A 14952-nucleotide genomic window follows, 5' to 3' on the forward strand; every position below is an offset into this window, starting at 1 on the left:
CCCCAGTGGAAACCCGGAACCTAGGCGGGGCCTCAACTGACCTCCTGGGAGAGCCAGAGCTGAGCAGTGCCTGGGCCGGGGAAGACGGCACGCACGTTAACTCGGTAGCTTGTGGAGGTATCTGGGGGTCGCGAGGGGCAGGCCCCCCCCCACGAGATTCATGCAGCATTCAAAGTGTTTGGGGTGATGAGAGAGGGCAGAAAAACAGCCAGTTGGGGGAGGCGCCCTAGATCTTGCTGTTCTCCAGGTGTGAGTCAATGTGTTTGATGAGGACATCGTCCGGGTACCCGACGGGAAAACCCAGCTGGCAGAGGGGGCAACTGCGGATGTCGGAGCCCACTGTCTCCATCAGCAGCTGTGGGGAGAGAAGGGAGTCACTTATGGACCCCAGTTCCCACCCATGACCCCCACATTCCAGCCTACCCTTCCCCGGGGCCAGGGCAGGGAGTGCTGCAGGATGTGGAAGGGACCTGGGCACCTTCCTCCAGCACCCTTCTCGCCCACCAGCTCAGCAGTTACTCCCCTGCCCCCGGCACAGGGTCCCCAGGAGGTGTGTGTAAGAGTCGCCTCTCAGCTTGCCAGAGCACCTGCAGTAATGAGGGAAGCCAGACAGGCCCCCAGAGTGACTAAGACAGCTCCTGGATAACTCAAAGTAATGGATAATCCCAAACAATGTCCAACCCAAAAATAATTTTCTGTCTGGCTTTGGAATATATTTTGGTCCTTCCATGTGGCAAGGGGTAACTCTGACATTCAGAAAACTCATTATTTCAGTGAAATGATGGAGTCCTGAGATAGCACTGTCTTCTAGGACAGAGAAAAGAGCAGGGGCCCTAAGCCTGGAGGAGAGCACTGGACAGGCAGCCCTGTGTCTGTGTTGGCCCTGGACAGACAGCCGCCAGCACCCCACCCAAAGTCACCACCATAACAGAGGTCGCTTGAGCCAGGCACGGTGCAGGCTGCTTTAGGCTGACTGCCTTCCTCCAAGAACCCTTATTACTAGATGATAAAATCTTATTTTTTTTTTCTTTTTTTATGGTGCTGGGGGTGGAACCCAGGGACTCTTCTACCTCCTGGCTATATTTCCATTCCTATTTTATATTTTATTTAGAAACAGGGTCTCACTAAGTTGCTGAGAGCCTCACTCAGTAGCTGAGGCTGGCTTCGAACTTGTGTGATCCTCCTGTCTCAGCCTCCCAAGCACTGGGATTACAAGCGTGAGCCACCATGCCTGGCACTAGATGATAAAATTTTACTAGGTGATATGTAAATAATTGTTCCCATATTGCAGGTAAGAAAACTGAGGATCCGAGAGGCTACTGTAGTGGAGTTGGAATTAAAGCCAGGGCTGTCACTCTGAGGGCCCTGCCCCGTACAGCATTGGACCAGGGTCTTAATGGCCCTAATTCCCACATACAGAAAGCCGCGGGAGGGCGGGGAGGTCCGGGCAGTAGCCTCTGCCCCCCCCCCGCGTGTGCCTGGTGCCTGGCGCTAGCCCGAGCGCAGGTGTGCCGAGCGCAGGTGTGCCGAGCGCAGGTGTGCCGAGCGCAGGTGTGCCCGAGCGCAGGTGTGCCGAGCGCAGGTGTGCCCGAGCGCAGGTGTGCGCCCACTCACGTTGATGGACGGCCAGGACTGCGCGTGCTCGGCGTGGGCGTAGGCGGCCGGCGACTCGGGGATGGGGAAGCCGGCGCAGAAGGAGGCGCAGCGGATGGTGCCCGCCTCGGGGCTGGGCGGGCTGGCGGGCACGGCCCACTCGTCCTCCTCCGACGGCTGCTTCTCGAAGCGCAGCCGGAGGCCGTCGAAGGCGCGGCGCGGGCTGAGCGGCCGGCCGGGGCCGTAGAGCTCGCCGTAGGCGCGCGGCTTGGGCAGCGTGGCCGCCTCCGCCTGCAGCCAGGCCGGGGAGGCGCCCGCGTACGCCGCGCCCTCCGCCAGCTCCGAGTAGCTGCGGCGGCCCTGGAAGCCGGCCTTCGCGTGGTGGCTGGGCGGCTTGGCGTAGGCGCGCTCGGGCGTCCTCTCCCCGGGCGGCGGGGCCGGGCAGCCGGGCGGCGCGGGCGGGCGGCGCTGCGGGCTGGGCGACCGGCAGGGCGGCGGCACCGGCGAGCGGCGCTGCGGGGCGGGCGACGGGCAGGAGGGCGAGGCGGGCGAGCGGCGCTGCTGCGGCGAGGGGCACGGGGGCACGGGCGAGCGGCGCTGGGGCGCGGGGGACTGGCACGCGCGGGCGGGCGGCGAGGGCGACGGGCACTGCGGGCCCGGGGAGTGGCGCTGCGACAGCGGCGAGTGCCTCTGGCCTGGAAGAGAGGGCGGGACGGGCGGGGGGGGGTGCGGAGGGAGCGCGTCAGAGGGGGGGGCGTGGGGGCTCTCCTCCCCCCGGCGGCGCTCGGACGCGGGCCGCTGCCATGGCAACCCGCCCGCCTAGGTCCCCGGGGCGCCCCAGGCTCACCGCCGCTCCGGGCCTGCTCCTGCAACAAGGTCCTGAGGATCCTGCCCTGCAAGGCACTCAGCTCCCGCAGCCGTCCCAGCTCCTCGGTCAGCTCCGTGTAGGCCAGCGCCAGATTCACCCTGAGGTCAGAGGGCGGGAAGAGAAGGGGCGCGCTCTACCTTCCCAGCTCGGCCGGCATCTGGCCACCCTTCCCCCCCAGGCCCTCCACTCTCCTCTGCCTTTTCCAGAGCGCCTCCCTCTGTTCCAGAGACCTGTTTCCTGGGCCGGGTGGGATGGAGAGACCCTGCCGGGGCCCCTGAACCCCGTGCGCACCAAGCCCCGTCTGTGGCCTGCACACGGCCCCTACAGGTGTGTGCGAATGTTTTCCTAATCTGTGCAGAGGCTGAGAGGACAAAACACAGGTTCACCAAACGGCTGCACTGAAGTTACAATAGCTGTTGTCACTGTGAGTTTTCTCAGGGCCAAACTAAAAGTGTAACAGTCCTGTGTGCTGGGGGCAGGGGTCTATAAAAAGTGCCCTCACCTTTGGAAATGTTGGAGACCACTGCGTTCAGCCTGTGATGAGCCCCTTCCTGGCGGAAGACAGAGCCTCCTGTGCCAACTGATAAACTTGACCCCACGCCGGCCCTTTTGCCTTGACCTCTTCTCAGCCAGGTACCTTCCAGGACCCTCTTACTGCTCGGCAGCCTGCAGGGGGCGCTCACACTGAGAGCTGCTCAAAGTCTGCATTGTTCTGAATTGTGTTGGGAGTTCCTCGAGGGTGGGGATTGAACCACTGCTGCCTTTGCTGACCCAGCACCTTCCAGGGCTTAGTACCCAGTAGGTGTTGAGTACTCAGATCATGATCTGAGCCCCACTTATCTTTCCCTCTCCTCCTCCCTTCCTGCTCAGCCCTCCCAGCAGAACAGAGCTGAGCTAGCTGACTCTGAGTTTAGCAAGGGACTCCACCACACCCTTTCCTCTGGGTCACTCTGACCCAGAATGGTCCTGGTTATCGCTCCAGCACTGCCCCTCCGCTCTGCCCCCCTGCTGGCTTCACAGGAGGCTGTGCTATGGCCTTGGGTCCTGCCTTCACCTCTGTCCTGGGCTTAGAGCCTGGGACCTCCCTGAAAGCAGGAGTTGGCTTTCCTTGGCGCTCCCCAACTCCAGAAGGGACTCCAGCACTTTGGAAGTTTGAGCTGGAAAGCAGCAGCAGATACCACTCCATGTGGCTCTCCTCCAGGGAAGGCCCCCTTCCCCAGGGCCAGCTGAGGCTCTCCTGCCCTGAGGGCCGGTCCCCATCCCCAGCTATGGACAAGTGAGAAAGGATGCACCTTCGTGGGAAGAGGGCCAGTGTGAGGCCCATCTGACGGGTGTAAGGAAAGGTATGAGGATGTGTGCATGCGTCCACGTGCGGCAGGACTTCAGAGGGCAGGTAATGATGCTCCCTCAATCTGACCCCTGGCTGGCCCACTCTTGCTAACTCAGGGGCAGGGCTGGGGTGGAGGGAGTAGCAGTCCTCTCACACCCAACAGAACCATTTGCAACCCAGTTGGGGCAAAGCTAAAGTCCTTCAGACTCCCTGCAAAGGAGTCTGCCCCTCTCCTCTCCTCTCCTCCCCTCCTCTCTCTCTCTCTCTCTCTCTCTCTCTACCTCTACCTCTCTGCCTCTAAGCTACACCTCTAGCCTCTTTTATTTTATTTATTTATTTATTTATTTATTTATTTATTTATTTATTTTTGGTGGTACTGGGGTTCCTGGAAGCCCTTCTACCTCCGGGCTACACTCCCAGACCTATTTTTACATTTTTATTTTGGAAACAGGGTCTCCTAAGCCAGCGCGCGCGGCTGGCTTCGAACCTGCGTGATCCTCCTGTCTCTGCCTCCCAAGCGCGGGGATTACAAGCGTGCGCCACCACGCCTGGCTTAGCCTCTTTATTTTGAAACAGCGTCTGGGTAAGTTGCAGAGGCCCTCACTAAGTTGCTGAGGCTGACCTCAAACCTATGATCTTCCTGTCTCAGCCTCCCAAGTGCTGGAATTACAGGCATGAGCCACCACGCCAGGCTTGAAGCTCACGTCTTAAGGAAGCTGGGTTCTCGCCACCTATCTCCCTGGAGATGAGAAGCGCTAGGAACCTCACCCAGGTCCTGCAGCCCGCCATCTCACCACATCTGGGCCCCATGTTTGCTAAATGTGTTCTCTACTCCCCCTCCCCAATCTCACGGGTCTGTGGGAAGAAATGGCATGTCTCCCATCAGACTAGGAGGTCCATGTGTGTCCCACATCAAACTGGGGACTCCCCAAGAGAAGCCTTCTCCTTCAGACCAAGGGCAATCTGGGGGCAGAAGCTGCGTGTCCCTCGTCAGCCTGGGGCTTCCGGAGGGCAGGATGGCACTGTCTGCTCAGTGTGTGTTTGAGGGGGGCGGTCTGGCCAGGGCACAGATGGAATGTCACTCTCCATCCACACAGCCACCTTCCCCGCAGTATCTCAGGTGACAGATACAGGCCGTCGCCTTCACACCCTGCCTTGGAGATCTCGCCTGCCGCACTCAGTTCCCAGGTCCCAGCTCTCCGTGCTTGCCCTCCTTCCTTGTCAGGTGCCACCCCAGCGCCCACAGTCTGGGTCCTGGCACCCTCCTCATGGTAAAACAGGGCCACAGGAAATGGAAGGAAGACCCTAGCCCAGAATGCCAGCCTCTCTCCCAGGTATGACAAGGGAGGCCTGAGGCAGGCAGGTCCTGGCCTCTAGAGCCCCAGGCCACCCTCACAAAGACCCCTGAGACCCCGGGAAGGGCGAGGGGACCCGACCTCCTCCTGATGCCCATGAGTCCTCCCCTTCCACTGGGCATCTCTCCCTCCTCAAGATGCCTGCGCCGGGTGCTGAATATACTAACAACCTGAATGACTCACTGAAAGCACTGCCAATTCAGTGGAAAAAAAATCTTCAACTACACAACACAACCAAGAGCTGTACACGTGCACCTAAATACGAGTTCCATTTCCTGGCTTCCTGGCCCACACCTGAGTGCTTTTTCCACCATCATGACTTTGGGAAGAGTGGCTCAGGTGAAGGGCTGCACTAAGATACGCTTTTAATCCCCGCGCGCGGGAGGCGGAGACAGGAGGATGGCGCAGGTTTGAAGCCAGCCGCGCTGGCTTAAGAGACCCTGTTTCCAAAAAAAAAAAAAAAAAAGTATAGAATAGGTCTGGGAGTGTATCCTGGAGGTAGAAGGGCTTCCAGGAACCCCAGTACCACCAAAAAAAAAAAAAAAATTCATTTTTGTACTGGTAATTGAACCTAGCAGCATTCCACCTGTGAGCTATACCCAAAGCCCTTTTTATTTTTTTATTTTGAAGCAGGGTCTCCCTAAGCTGCAGAGGCTCTAGTTTTGAACCTGTGATCCCCCTGTCTTAGCCCACCTCAAGTACTGGGATTACAAGCAATATGCCACCACACCTGGCTTTAAGGTGCTTTCTGATTGCTTAAATTAGGAAAAGTTCTAAGCCTGTCAGAACCTGAGGGACCAGGGATGTGTGAACCAAGTGTGGTGGCACACACTTATAATCCCAGCACTCGGCCGGCGGAGACAGGAGGACTGCAGGTTTGATGTCAGCCTTAGCACCTCAGGCCCTCTGCAATTTAGTGAGACCCTGTTTCAAAATAAAAAGTAAAACAGAGCTGAGCATGGTGGTGTATGCCTGTAATCCCAGGACTTGGGAGGCCGAGACAGGAGGATCACAGGTTCAAGGTCCGCTTCAGTAAGTAGTGAGGCTCTCATCAACCTAGTGAGACCCTGTTTCAAAATAAAAATAGGGCTGAGTGTGTAGCTCAGAGGTAGAATGTCCCTGGGTTCCTTCCAGGCGAAGGAAAAAAAAAAAGAATCATAGATGGTCTGTGTGAGCACTGTCAGTGCCCAGGTACTGCCTAGGAACACACCCTACAATGTTGCCACTATCACTGCCACCATTTTACAGATGAGAAAACCAGCCACAGGAGTTAAGTCACTTGATCACCCAAAGTCCTAAAGCCTAAAAGTGGTGGAGATGCTGGGATGGGAACTCCTGCCTCTTGGGGCCCAAAGTCCAGGCTACTGATATTACACATACACTTCCCAAAGAATCAGCAAAGAGGGAGGAAAAGCAAGAAGGTAGAAAAAGAGAACAAGGAGGAAGATGCGGCTGGGGATCCTGGAAGTGGCCTAGGTGCCCTGAGAACACCACCCTGCTCAGGAAAGGGAGAAGAAGGTGCTAGACATGCTTGGGAATGGAAGACCAGAGCAGTGAAGAGCTCTCAAGGTCACGGGATGGTGGCGGCGCACTGCAGGCATTCAGACACTTGCTCTTGGCACCTCAGCCCACTAAGCTGGCACCTTCGGAGGAGCCACAGTGCAAATGGCAGAGCTGGCAGGAAGGAGGGCACCCTCGACTGCAAGTCATGACCCTTCATTCATTCTTTCCATGAATAATTCAGGGATCCTAAAAACTTTTGGAAATACTATTCTCTGTTACTGACACAGCAATGAGATCAGGCAGACTGGAGACCTACGCATCCTCCTCTGGGCCTCCGTCGGCCTCAAGCCACCCGTGGAGACTCCGGAGAGGAAGCAGTAGGGTCAGAGTTCAGGCTGGCCCCCAGGGATGGGATCAGACCTGGAGAGAGGCTTCAGGTCAGCGGGCTGGAGTGAGAGTCGGCACAGGGCTGACTTCATTTATGGCCAAGACTGTGGATAGACTGGGGTCAGGATTAGGGGTAGGGTTCGGGATGGATGCAGGATAGGATTGGGGTTGGGACCACAGCTCCTCATGGAGTCAGAATCACCATCTGATTCAGAATTGGGAGGAAACCCGAAACCCCAAATTCCCATCCCCTCCATCCTCAACAGAGCTGCTGAGGACACCTCGCCCCTTGGGGGAATCTAGGGGCCAAACTTTCCACCACCCACAGGCACACCCAGCATCAGTCTTCTCGCCTGCCTGCCCGCCCGACCCTCAGGGAGGGGACCACAGGCATCGGGCCGGGCCGCCCTGGAGCAGACTTGAGGTTGCGGGCTAGGGGAGGAGGAAGTCGCTTTGCAACAAGCAGGAGCGCCACCACTTCCTTTCCAGCGCCTTGAGCCCTTCGCTCTCCTCGACCAGCTATGACTTGCGGTCCCCACGGTGTGGCTCTTCATGGCAGCCCCTGCCAGGCTTCCAGAAGAGCTAGATGTCCACTGTTTCTGGAAGCGTTTCCAGATGCAGCAAAGCCAAGCCGCTCACGGCAAGGTGGGAGCCAGGTTCCCCAGTTTGCTCAGGGCTGTCCCGGTTCACACTAGTCACCCAGCAGAATTATTAATAGCGTCCCCTTTCACTTTCAAAAGTGATTCTATTTGGTCAACAAATCACATGGTCGCCCCTCATATAAGGACCCTCTACCTGCAGGAGAACCTGGCTGGGAGAGCAGCACGAGGCCCCGGGGCCACCTGCTCGGGATGTGCCAGACGTGGCGCTGCACCTCGTGCTGTTTATGAGAAAGAACAGAGCCCCGCAGTGGACCGCCTCACCCAGCCTGGCACAGAGAATCTGGGGTGTACCTGGGGCACAGGTCGGGAGAGAGAGAAGCCTGTTTTGCGACAGTTTGTGGAGACACTAGGTTAAGACTTGGTTTAAGAAGGAGGAGAGGATGTGGAGTTTCCCACCGGGGAGAGAGCAGGCTAGTGTTGCTCTAGCTGGCAGGCTTAGGGTACTGTCAGGCTCAGACCAGCCTGACAGGCCCTCCCTGCCGGCCTGAGGCTGCAAGCGCTCAGGGGTTAATTCTCCCCAGCTCCTCCTAGCACCAGGCACACAGTACTGGAGATGGCAGTCTCCCTTCAGCCTGGTGCTTGAGCCTGGTGCGAAAGGAAGTAGGGAGGGTGAGAGCGTGAAGGGGGAGGCCCAGGCCGCTGGTTCTGGGGCATGAGGCTAAGCTCAGGGTACACAGGGGTCTCCAACTTCCGTCCTGACCCACCCCACACTGCCCTTGACCTCTATGCAGAGTTTCCATCCCCTCTCTCGGAGTTCACACTTCTCCCCCACCACTAACCGCAGCCCACGCAGAGGCTTGTGGGCGGAGAGAGGGGGGCAGGAGGGGTGGGCGGAAAAGGCCCAGGCTGCAACACCAAGCCCCCCACGTTGGCAAAAAAAAAAAAAAAGCAAGGCCTATAGTTTACAGTTCCCCCTTGCCACCCCTAACTGAACCCAGTCTTTTCACTGGGCCCCCTCGCTGGACCCTAATAGGCCCCCTCAGACCTCTGATCCCCTCAGGTAGCGCCCCCGGGGGTCCCCCCTCCCCATCACAAAGTCTCGCTCAGGAACACCCATGCCCAGAGAGGAGGGGGCCGTGGTTCTATGCCTGCCACCTCGGCCCTCGCTGTCCCAAGCTCCCTGGGAGCGGGGGCTCCGGTCCTGCCTCCTGTCTCATCATTGCCTTTCGATGGCCCTCAACAGCTCTTCCTCTGAGGCAAGTGTCCTCTGGGCTCTGGCCACCAGGGACTGAACTGACCAGAGGGAAACTTTGCCCAAGGTCAGACCCAGAGGCCAGCAGCTGGTGCTGATGGTCTGAGTCCGTGGCCAGAGCGAGGGAGAGAGGAACCGGGAACCCAGGGGCTGGAGCTGCATCCCAGGTCTGCAGATGGCACCAGGAAGGGGGATTCAGAGGACAGGATCAGAATAAGGAAGGAATTTTAATGGCAAGGATTTCTGAAGACCAGCTGGTCTAGCTGAGTCCCTCAGGATGTGAAAGAAAGATTCCCACAAGAGTAGGCAGGACTTAGGAACTGCATGTGCTCCTCAGCTTCCAGACCCCCCGGGCCTGCATCCCACCCCGGAAGAGCCCACAGGCCAAATCCCACTAGCCTGTGGGTGGCCAAGTCCAGGGAAGTAGGGAGCACAGAGCAGGTGACTGAGCACCCCTGCTCAGGGAGGACAGGAGGGAGCGCTACTACCAAAAGGAGGTGAGTTTTTAAGAAACTAAAACTAGTCAGGGGAGTAGGGACTTCCTCTGGAATCAGCTCTTGCCAAGGGGGGACTGTCCAAAGAAACTGGGCCTGAAAAGAGGCACGCTGGGCAGGCGCCTGGAAGGATGCGCACACACCGGGGAGGCCTGCAGCCCTTGGGGACCACAGGGAGAAGAGAGCCTGAGCTGCTGCAGGTGGGACCAGCTCAGGCTGGCCCCTGATCAGGACCAGTCCCTCTGGCGGAAGGGCCTGCAGGGCAGGTGCCTCGGGTGGGGAAGGAGGGGCTGCTCTAGCCAGAACAAACAGCCTGGATGACAGGGCCCCTGAAGCACACGGGGCATGGGCTCTGTCCCACTCTGCACACACAACCTGGCCCTGGGCACCCACCCTTCGCTGTCCCTTCCCACGATCCACCTCACCTTCCTCTCACTCCCAGCCATGACTGACTCCAAGCCTGGAAGGGAACCCTCAGGTCCCGAGAGGGAAGGAAGAGATCCCGGGACTCCAAGCCTGGATGGTCACACTCTAGCCCTGCCAAAAAGTAGCCCTCAGGACCCCACCCACTGGAGGGAGCCTTCATTGCTGGTCTTCTAAGGGGCTAGACTCCCGGTCCTGTAAGGGGGCCTTCAGCATGACTTTTGGGGCAAGCTAGGATTCTAGAATGTGGGTATGTGTGGGCTCACAAGCTAGGGCGGACCCTCTCCAGAGTCCCCCAGGTCCTCTCTGCAGCCTGGCTGAGGGGTCCCACCCTTCTCACCCAGCCATTACAGCTCCACCCAGGCCCTCACCCAGGGTGGGGAGGGAGGTGAAGGGTATTCCCAGTGGGCCAGAAGCTGGGAGGAAGATGAGGTGGAGGCCTGCTGGGAGGGAGGACCCCCGGGGTCCTGGAGCTGGATGTGCTGTGTGAAGCGGGTTAGTTCCTGCCCCTCTCTGGGCCTCAGTCTTCCCCTCTAATACATAGGGAGCGTGTTTCTCTAGCCTCATCTCAGAGGAAAGGACTTGAGCGGAAGGAGGTTTGAGCTCTATTTCTCAGAAAGTGGGAGAGGATGAGCTCGGTGCAGATGTGAAAGGCACCAGGCACCGGAGCTGCGGGTGGCCGCTCAGCGCCCCTGTTGTCCCGCTGCCCCACTGCCCCACTGCTGGTGCCCATCAACACAGCTCCCTTCCCGCTCCCTGCAGCCCCTCTGTCCGGGTACCTTCCAAAGCCCCTCCTAGCTCCCCAGGCCCCTGCTGTGGGAACCCAAGGAAGCCCCTCCTGTCCCTAAGCCCCAGGTTTCTTCCTTCTGAGATGAGCAGACAAACTCAGCAGATCCTACAGGAAGCCAGCTCCTTCTTCCTCACCAGGGAGGGGAGAGTGAGCACCAAGGCTGGGCCTTGTCCTGGGATAGGAAACCAGGGCCCCAGAGAGGCCCCCAAACTCAGCGGAGCACACAAAACATAGCAGCAAAGCTGCTGAGTAAATCTCGCTTGGGCCCGGACCCTCGAGGAGAGATGGGAAGGAAGGCAAAGGGAACCCGGACGCTCCTGAGCCGCCCCCTTCCTGTGGCGGATGCAGAGCAAGGAGCAAACCCGGCATCACACCCGAGGCCTGGAGAGAGGGCGCTGGAATCAGGCTGCGGGACGCCAGCATATCTAAGGGGGACCTGGGAGAGGCCGCCCCAGGCTGAGAGGTTCACAGGGCAAGGGTTACCGATGTGACTTACTGATCGTCTCCGACTCTCTTCACCCACGCCATGTCCCGCTCTGACTGGTTGGAGGCCAGATCCTAAGGGGGACGATCAAAAGGTCAGAGTGCAGCCTGGCCCTCGCTGGACCCCGCCGTCCCGCCCTGCTCCGTGACCGCCGAGGGGGCTCTGCCCCGGCCTTTACCTGGGCCCGGGTCTCTTGCAGTTGCCTCAGCTCCCCCTGCAGCCGCTCACACTCCGCCTGCAGCTGTTCCTCACGAAGCTGCGCCCCTCGAGCCTCCCCCTGGGCAGCCTCCAGGGCCTCCTCCAGCTGCCTCCGCTCCAGCTCACTCACACTGGGCGTGGCTGCAGGCCAACCTGCTTTCAGGGGACAGGACAACATCAGGGTTGCCTCTACCGTTCCCAGATCCACCGAAAATGAAACAGGTGGGGATGGTGCCCTGAGGGACCAGGAAAGGCCAGAAGGACAGATACCCAAGGACGAGAGGGGCCGTGACAAAGGCAGTGAGGAAGGATGGGCTGATTGCTGCTTCTAATCTGGCTGGAGGGGGGGGGGGATGAGATGACTTCAGGAAGACTCAGGGGCCAGACTCAGAAGTCTATGGCACTGGAGGGGTAAGGGGGCTCTCCTCATCACAACCCAAGACAGGCAAGGGACTTTGGGTGGGGGCGCCCTCTGCTGGCACACTTGAGGATCTCATGGGGTAGTGCAGCCATTAATGATCAGTGGGAAAAATTGAGTAAAACGGTGGTTGAGGTGAGGGAACAGCTGGAAAGGGGGGATGGGGTGATTGCAGGAGAAGTCTAATATATCACAATGGTGTCTTAGGCAAGCTACAGGTGTCCAGTGGTTTTGAAACGTGTCTTGGGCTTGGGGACCTGGGGATCGGTAAGTCGGGGTCACTAAGATCTCACCGTGACCCAAGGCAGATCCCCCTCTCAGTGCCAGGTAGTGCAGGTCCAGGTCCGCACAGGCTGGGGCTGGGGCAGGGGCAGGCGGGGGGCTCAGGCTGGAGAAGGCTGTGTCCCTGAGGCCTTGCTGCTGCCGCAGCTGCTGCTCCAAACCACAGATCTGCCGCAGGTGGGTCTCCACCAGGGCCCGCTGCAGGGAAAGGCAGAGCTGAGGGTCTGCACAGGGCCAGGAGGGGCGCCCCAAACCCAAGCCCACAACTCCCCCAGGTCTGGACAGTCACCACTCCCCAGGCTGGAGCAGAGGACACCCCAGATCCCAGGTCTCACACTCTTGCTCCCATCAGCCAAGGGTACCAGGCCTCTCCCAGCAACTGCAATGCAGATGTTTCTGGCTTCTGCCCCTGGCAAGGTCGGAGCCAATACATCTTCTCTGTCATTAACATATAGGGACACTCATAAGAACACCCTGCCTGTGTCCAGCCACTGCCACCCCATCAGGACAGTGATAACTTCCATTTGCACATGTGACATCACCACTTCTGGGCTTCGTCTACCTCGTGTATAAAATGGAGGGAGCAGTGCCACCCCTACCTCTTATGGCTGCTTGAAGAGCTAAAAATGCGTAAAGAGGTGTAACAGAACGAGAACAGGGCCTGATACATAGCCGGTGTCATGGACGCCTTTAATGAGCCTTGGGCTTATTAAAGTGAAGGTTTCTCCTCTTCCTTTCAGGGGTACTGGGGATGGAACCCAGGGCCTCCCACTTGCTAGGCAAGCACTCTACCACTGAGCCGCACTCCAGCACCAAAGCAAAGCATTTTTACACAGATACCCCGTCGTTATTATTTGCTCCACTTTCAGAGGAGGGCTCCAGCTAAGTGACCAGGAGTCAGCAGAGTTGGTGTCTCCCGATTCTGACACCTGCCCACCTGCTCACGCGCATTGCTACGTGCAGACTCTGATGTATACCTATGCCAGGACCCTTCCCAGCAGTCACAGACGCTCCTGGCTACCCCTACCCTCATCCATAACATGTCCCAGGCCCGGTGTTACAAGAATGCATAGGGTCACACCAGCATGAGGCCAACACACACACACAGGGTCAGTGCGTGGCCAAGTGTACAGTCACCCACAACCTGGAGGACAAATGCAATCTCACCTGGAGGCGAGGCGGGCACTAACAGATACAAGCGGCAGGAGACTCACGGGTCGCACAATCGCAGCATCTGAATGCTCACATGCAGAGCCACACCCATGCGCAGAGCAGGCACACCCTCCAGCACTACCGCTCCCTGGGCCTCACCATCTCCCCCAGCTCCGTCTCCAAGTCGCTCTTCTCCACGCAGAGCTTCTCATAAGCCTGGATCATCTCTCCCAGCTGTTCCTCCTGCTCCTTATTCTTCTGTAACTGGATGGGCCCCGGAGGAGCATGCAGGTCAGACCCATCCTTGGCTACAGACGGAGGACTCCCTACACCTCCCCACCCCCACTCCCAGCATGGAGGGGCAGGAGGAGCTGCAGCTGGTCTAGGGTGGACCATAGAGGCTGGGCTGGGGTAATAGAAGCAGTGGGTATCTGCAACAGATGGGAGCAAGAACCTCCGGGAGCGGGGCCAGCTAGGGGGCCGAGGGCTCACCTCGTGCTGGAACTGGTTGAGCCGCTGCTGCAGACTGACCTTCTCTACCTCCAGCAGGGAGCCGTCCTTGATTTCATACAGAGAGAAGCCGTGCTCCTCTCCACAGTCACTGATCAGGGGGTACTGCAGGAGGGCAGGTCCTCAGTAGGAGTGCTGGAGCCCTGCTTCTGGCTCATGCCTGAGTAGCTCCGTGCCCCAAACGCCACAACCTGCCTCAGAGTGCCCGACTCCTCCCGCCCCGGCCAGATTCACTGCTCCAAAGCCCATCCCTGGCGACTGACTGCTGGGCGCTCAGAGTTCCCACCCAGCAGCTGCCCCCCAAGGCGTCTTGTGAATGTGGGGCATCCCTATTGGACCCCGGGTTCTGCCATCACCACACTGCCCACACATCATGCCCCCCACTTCCAGGTGCTGACCTTGATCTCATAGACTTTGAGGCGGCGGCGGAGGGTGGCGTTCTCCCTCTCCAGGCCCCCCAGCCGCTCCTTGATGTCTCCGTAGGCTGTGATGAGAGCAAAGTGGGAGGCAGAGCACATGTCCCCACCCAGTGAGGGGTCTCCCGGGCCATCCAGCCACACCTCACTGGGCCCCAAGGCCTCCTGGGTCAGGATACTGATGTCGTCCTCAAACATGGACTCCATGATAAGGGCCTCGGCCCACGCTGGGCCTCCTGGGAGAACAGGAGCAAAGTGGAGAGGGACATCTCAGGTCACTCATGCTGGCCCACGGTACCCTGTGGCCAGCTGAGAAGCGACCTGGAAGCTTCCTTCCCGCCCAGAGCTCAGGGGACTGCCAAGAAAGAGGTCCCTGCAGAACCCAGGAAGACCTGTGGACGGGATGGTGAACTGCCAAAGCCCTCGGCCTCCGGCCCTGGCCCCTTCTCCACCCCAGACCTGCTTCCCCAAGTACCTCGGCAAGCTGCTTCTCCCAGGCCTCCGGCACCCCAGCTCCTAAGGCTCGGTGCCCTGGAGCGCCGACCCCACCAGCCCGACGGCCTCTACCCAGCCCCCGCCCAACTTCCCGGTTTCCTCCCGCAGGATCTCAGAGTTCAGGAAAAGGAAGCGCCTCCCCTACTCGCACCGGGGCGGTGGCAACGGTCCAGGCGCCCGGCCCCTGACCAGGGACCTACAGGAAGTCCTCGGCGGAGTGTCAGGGGCACAAAGGGGGCAGGGGCTCGGGCGAACGGACGCTAATGAAGTCCCCGGCCCGTCCGAGTGCCCGCACACGGGGAAGTGGGGAGCCCTGCAGGGGGCAGGAATGACTCAGGGCTCCCGAAAGAGTAGGCAGCGAGGGGGTGCGTGTGTACTTCTCCGGGCCGTGTTTATGAAT

General features: G+C 59.3%; 1 protein-coding gene across 2 annotated transcripts; it reads right to left on the reverse strand.

Annotated features, from left to right (window-relative positions):
* Positions 1-226: 226 nt before the first annotated feature.
* TBKBP1 (TBK1 binding protein 1) lies at positions 227-14303 on the reverse strand (the record flags this gene model as incomplete). Of its 2 annotated transcripts, none has more annotated exons than XM_080712952.1 (9): positions 227-355; positions 1615-2288; positions 2441-2559; positions 11094-11155; positions 11260-11435; positions 11991-12177; positions 13291-13395; positions 13624-13746; positions 14040-14303. In XM_080712952.1, 9 exons carry the CDS (start codon positions 14262-14264, stop codon positions 227-229), a joined length of 1800 nt encoding a protein of 599 aa, XP_080569078.1. The 2 variants fall into 2 exon arrangements, with proteins under 2 accessions (XP_080569078.1, XP_080569077.1); XM_080712951.1 differs by having other exon boundaries at positions 11260-11432; positions 14040-14264.
* Positions 14304-14952: the final 649 nt, after the last annotated feature.

Source organism: Muscardinus avellanarius (genome assembly GCF_963383645.1).
Source record: "Muscardinus avellanarius genome assembly, chromosome: 16".
Taxonomy (NCBI): domain Eukaryota; kingdom Metazoa; phylum Chordata; class Mammalia; order Rodentia; family Gliridae; genus Muscardinus; species Muscardinus avellanarius.